Source organism: Colletes latitarsis, chromosome 9 (genome assembly GCF_051014445.1).
Source record: "Colletes latitarsis isolate SP2378_abdomen chromosome 9, iyColLati1, whole genome shotgun sequence".
Lineage (NCBI taxonomy): Eukaryota > Metazoa > Arthropoda > Insecta > Hymenoptera > Colletidae > Colletes > Colletes latitarsis.
In genome coordinates this window covers 18,793,569-18,799,568 of record NC_135142.1, presented here as the reverse complement: position 1 = coordinate 18,799,568, position 6,000 = coordinate 18,793,569, and the positions used below count along the sequence as shown (strand labels likewise).

The 6,000-nt window shown below is 32.7% G+C and overlaps 1 protein-coding gene across 1 annotated transcript; it reads right to left on the bottom strand.

Annotated features, from left to right (window-relative positions):
• Positions 1–3,421: 3,421 nt before the first annotated feature.
• LOC143345345 (uncharacterized) lies at positions 3,422–5,873 on the bottom strand. The gene is made up of 5 exons (XM_076772379.1): positions 5,630–5,873; positions 5,139–5,442; positions 4,621–4,756; positions 4,068–4,518; positions 3,422–3,969 (listed from the first exon to the last, which is right to left on the bottom strand). Exons 2-5 carry the CDS (start codon positions 5,305–5,307, stop codon positions 3,697–3,699), a joined length of 1,029 nt encoding a protein of 342 aa, XP_076628494.1. The 5' UTR covers positions 5,308–5,442; positions 5,630–5,873; the 3' UTR covers positions 3,422–3,696.
• Positions 5,874–6,000: the final 127 nt, after the last annotated feature.

Here is a 6,000-nt window from a genome sequence, read left to right as displayed (position 1 = left end):
GTCTTCTGGTACATGTTTACAATAAATGTGTTGTAAACACAGTATATATCGTTGAATTATGTTACATTTCGTGATGCACGAAAATTATTTCTAACGCACTACTATATTCTATGCAAAATCTTTTTGCAATACTTTACACATTAATACTTTGGATCTGTTTTTATTTTCATTGAAATAAAATTCTTAGCTCTGTTAAAAATATGCTCCTTTTTACAGTTAAGGAATCACAATGACCCGTTTATAAACCAAATATTTATATTTTACATTACATCAAAATAGGTCATGCTTGCAGTTTGGTCACGAAATTAATTCGTCACAATTTTCTAATATTGACTATTAGTATTACACCAGAATCATATAATCATGAATCGAAGAAGGTCCGCTAAAAGGTGCAGCAACAGAAAGTTTACCCTTCTACGCAACAACGCCGGACCACGCATTACAAACAAAACTATAAAAATTACACCGAATAAGTACTTTTATTACATCCTCCATATTTCCCTGATTCGTCTCTAACCGATTTCCACTTCTTCCGTTCATTCGTCAGTTTCCTTAAAGAAAAAAACGATTTAGGAATCGGGAGAATATCGAGAACGTTTTTTAGTAGTGTCTTTCGTCGCCACCAGAGGGGTCGCGCTTTCACAAGCACTCAACCGACCCCTCGGTTGCTATATATACGATCCTCGATCAACTTCCTAACATCCCAGTCGTCTAAGGCAGCTAAAAAGCCTTACTGACGAGTCCGCTAGCAGGCCCGGACGAAACACGCCCCCTCCTATCCTTTTCTGTCCTCCTACGATGACTTCTCCGAGTTCCTACCCGCAGCAAAGCAGCGCCACAAAAACAAAAATAATGTTCTTGTAAAACACAGAAAAGTGTACAGGAAACGATGAAAATTATTTTGTAATAGAAGTACTAAACTTTGATAGAGTTATGTCCTTCTAAACTGGCAGATTGGAAACCGTGGAAACTTTTAAGGTAGCCTAATAGAATTGGTTCGTATATGGGAAGATTCGATTCTTCTTCTTAGCTGCCTTGGAAGGGGATGCAAAACACAATGGCGGCAGGAATTTCTCGCGCGGATTACTACCTTGTCTGTCGACAATCATATCAAGGTAGTATAATATTTAGTTTCATTGTTTTGAAATGCCAATACTCAACATCGTATTCGTTGACTACTGTTATATCTATCTTCTTTTAATATTATGGTGTAAATATCTCATAATTATTCAATCTAAGCCAGGTACTTCAATGGAGGTGCTGATTTTTATACCCGATACGTCTTTGTATCGTGCCGAACTTAGAAAAGAACAGCAAGTGAATAAGTAAGGTTAATTGGGCAGTCCCAGAAATCAGAAGTTCTCACTGCATCTAAAAATGTGGTTCGATAGTAATATAAAATGTAGTTTATTCGGGTCTAATAAACCATAGAGTGAAATTACAGAGGTAATGGAGAAGAAATGTTTTATCCGATAGTAATACAACAGGCATGAGAATTCCCCGCGACCGTCTGGCGAGCTTCACTTGTGGGGTTCCCCTACGGTCGACCAGTACTTCAACGGAAAGCGCCATCGTACGGCCACATGCGCTTCACAAAAAAAATAAACATTTCCGCACTTTTATTTTGATCACACCATTACACTATTATTCTTGATCACATTTTTTATTCCACTATTATTTTGTCACGCCAGTACACACTATTATTTCTATGAAAATAATTTTTTTCGTCAACACTCCACGCGATCACAAACAGGGGATAATAATGGTACTGTGCATTTTGTGAGTTTTTGTAAGATACGCTCGGTCTCGCTACAGAAATTATTCTGACTGTTTGAATGAAATGTTAAGTCTCAAAGTCAAGGAAGGATTCGAAGGAACAAAATTGGTTCTTTCAGCAATCAGGAAACATGGAAAATACACAGACTGATTGATGGATTGGTTGACAACTCGTGGAACAATATAGTCATAAATGGACTACGTATACATAAATGCATTTTTTTTGTTTTGATCATACTGATCATTCTTTTTACAAAAATGTCAGGGTCCCTTTAACAACTAACAATTTTGCTTATAGTGACCCATTTTATCACTTAGTGTGTTTAAATAGCTCTTACATATCAATTCTGCACAAATTTTTTCCCATAACCGATGAATTTTTCCCATTTTGATGTTCCTCGATTAACAAACATGCTTTGTGTATTTCTCTACTGACACTAACATCCATGCTGTAACAAAGTGTTCAAACTCTTCAGGGAGTGATCATCACTTTATCTGTGATTCTTTCTTTTGATTAAACTATTTTTCCAATTGATTCCTCATAGTTTTACAAAGATCAGTCCCCTTTGCATTCCAAAAGGAAAAACTTTTGTTGTTCCAAGTGCAAATTTGTTTCTGACATTCTTCCATATACTGTCATCAATTGCTTTCACATTTCTGTGAGAAACATTATATTAATTATACTGCACTATATGTATAATAATTTTCTCATTAAAATGCATCACAATGATGCTTTAGATTTAATGTTTTTCACTACTCTGTTAGCATAATCTGGCGATACTACCACTGGTTTCTTTACTTTCCTTGATCATGCAGTATAATCTTATGGCTCATAGTATTGCACTGGTACTTACGCACATTTTCTCGATGTTGATGTTTTTTTTCTTTTTTCTTAATATTTTGGTGTTCTCAATAAACGTAACGATAATGTGTCCTTACTATGTAATTATCGATTTGCATCTTCTTGATCGACGCAGACTGGGCCTATAACCTGTTGCTACCTTAAACAGAGGATCCCGTATGCTTGGGTATTCATATTATTTTCTTCTTATAATGCACCTTCCACGTTTATTATTATTCATTATTAACATTTATACGTGTACGGTTACATGTCGGAAGATACTCAGTTAAAACAGGAAGTTCTTTTTCTTTAACGAAAAAGAAACATACTTTGCAGTACACAAAGTCGCCACAATGTGTCACTGATGTTAGAAAAGGCGAATACAAATGCGACTGAGTTGTCACTTCACAGTTATTCCTCATAAAGAGATCATGCAACTTTCCTATTGATCACTTTTCTCTAGCTCTGAACGTTTTAGAGTTATTTGACTAAATAGAATTCCAATCTCTAACTTTATAGGTTAATCCTAAATATGGTTATATCATGCGAATATTATAGAACAAACATTCATTTTGTACCTGTTTCTATTGAAATCCGTTATATTGATGGGTATGTTAAAATACATACTTTTTTTAATTAGAATATGTATGTATGCATATTATTGCATCAATGAAATTCAACATAAATTGCTGAAAAATAATATTTATCATTTCTGTAACTTTGAGTATGAAATTTGAAATCCGTCAAATTGGCTCAAATATGTTTCGGCAAAAATGGTCAAGGACAAATTTATTACTGGGTATGAATGCACATTTTTAAACGTATAATTCTATTAAAATAAGTATATTTATATATAACAGTAATGAAAAATTTAATGACAATACTTATGTACATAATCGATTTACCAGTTTATGTTACAAAACTATGAAACCAGACGCTAAATAGAAAAATTGTCTTCAATGGAACACGTTCCTTCTTTCAATCGTCGACACTGCCCCTTAATTCTTACAATCTCTTAATCAGACTAATTTTGTAACATATTGCAAGATTCATTTCTTGAAAAAGATCATTAAACAATGTCAACCTTTATTGTTCTGTTTATCGATCATATTGCACGGTATCAAAACTAATTTAGGAATCATCCCGGGTGGCGCGATAAATTGTTGAGTACTTTGTGGCGTATTATGTCCAGAATATCTGAGCTCCGCTTCTGTTACGATTTTACAGATATTCATTTTAATATCGGCTTGTGCTTTTGAGGGTAGTCGTTTAACAGTTTGTGCCATACTATCAAAAAATAGTTCTATACTACTTTTTCCTTCAGGTGCCAAATAAACCTGGTCGTAATTGTTCTGTGTATTCAAAAATACATTATTAATAAGTTAAAAGAGGAAAAGAACTGTACTTATGATGACAAATTAGATGTATGGTTAATCGTGATTAAACTTACTTCTACTTTAGAAACATTTTTAGTATTACTGTTTGCAGGTGGTGTATTAACAAAAACTGGTGTTTCAACAGTTCTTCTCTTAAAAGGTAACGTTTTTATAATACTATAACTTGTAGGCTCTAGTGGTTCAACTTTCATTTTCTTTGGCCTTATTTTTCTATATTTCGATTGAATTTGTTGCGTGTATAGATCAATATCATGCTGTATTGTATTTTCTATCTCTCGATTTTTCAATGCACTGTCTTCATTATCATTCAATTCTATGGAATCACAATCTAAAACTGGATCTGCAGTTGTTTCTTCCAAAACTTCTAGGTATTCGCTATAATCTTCGTCATTGCGATCTTCTAACTGTTCCAATAGACCTTCGGAACTGATTCCACCAGCATTTATATCTTGAATGTATTCTTCTGTTAATTCTATACTTTGTGGCTGATAGTCCGATTCATACCTAATTTGACATTTTTTAAATTGATTATAAACATAATACTGTCGAATACATTAAAATTATTGTTAAATATTACAATGAAAATAAGTAACATAACATTCTTACGGAAATTTTAAGAAACTAAGATGATCCTCAAAAATCCATTTTTTTCTACGAACTCCCTTCTCTGTTTTATTTTTGTATTTAAGTATGCGACAATAGGTATCCCTTAAGTTCTTCCATCTTAATCTCACCCATGTAGCTAAAAAATAATTTATAATTAAATAGTATCAAAATGATAAAGGTAAAAAAGATGGAAAAGAGTATAATTTATCAATACTTCAATTATTAAACATGATAAAATAGGAACCATAAAGGAAAAGTTAAAAATAAAAATAAATACGATATTTTTTATTAGCTGTTCTATAACTTAATTACTTCTATGAAACTCGAATTTTATTTAATGTTTACACTATTTGTTTAAATATATCCAACATTATTAAAAAGTAAATAAAACGTTTAAATTTGAGCTGAGAAACGACAGAAACAGTAAATGTTTTATTAGTAAAAAAAAATGATGTTCTAGTAAAAAACATACAAAATTATTTTTCAAAACATGAAAGAAGAAGAAAATGAGTTCATACAATCAAGACCAAGTTCATCGGAAATCCTCTTCCAGACCTTCTGCCGGAACTCTTGAAGTTTAATCGACGAACCCTTCACTTCGGCACTATATAAAACTGGGTGCTGTTTTATCGCGTCGATGATCTTCAGTGAAATTTTATGCGAATCAGGCGGCATCGTCGGTACCATTTCGTCCGTTGAAAATCGTTCGAAGGAAACGAACTACAGTAGTCAATATTGAAAACCCGATCCTACACTTCTGATTTGTGAACTTGTGAATCGAGTGAAATTTGTAACCGTTGTAAAAAGAGTTGGATGTTTAATCTGCGATTAAAAGGGAATGTCGAAGAATCATTTAATCATTAAATAAAATAAAATTAATGATTTCATTTAACACTAACGTTGCTTATACAACAAATAAATAAATTTGCTCAAAGGTTCCGACATATTATGTAAATTTTTGTTTGAAATTAGTTGTATTTGCCTTTAAATATGTTAAAAAATTCCTTGCCTTAGTTGTGAACAAAATTGAAGGTTGGATTCCTTACTTAATGTGAATTTTAATGTCAATTGTGTAGCTCAAAATGGACCATAAAGCTTAAATTCATTACACAATGATATTATGGAAGGTTTCCTTAATTGTTGAGGAAAGTTCTTGTCGCGCGTTAAGAATTGGTCGTTAAGTATGCTGAAAAATAGAGGGCTGTAAATCAAATGACAATCGCCATTCTTTGCGACCAAACTACACTTCCGTCGTGTTTTTAACCGGAAGTTCTTTGTGTTTAAAATCTATTTATTTTTATTTACAGGTATTTGATTTAACATTTTATATAGTGCACGTTATAGATGTATAATACTTTGATGGAAGTCTTGATTCTAATA

Coding starts and splice junctions, on each gene's coding strand:
- LOC143345345 (XM_076772379.1), bottom strand. CDS start 5,307: ATGGTACCGACGATGCCGCCTGATTCGCATAAAATTTCACTGAAGATC. Junction 4,757..5,138: donor CGATGAACTTGGTCTTGATT/GTATGAACTCAT, acceptor ATTATTTTTTAG/CTACATGGGTGAGATTAAGA. Junction 4,519..4,620: donor CTTAGTTTCTTAAAATTTCC/GTAAGAATGTTA, acceptor ATGTCAAATTAG/GTATGAATCGGACTATCAGC.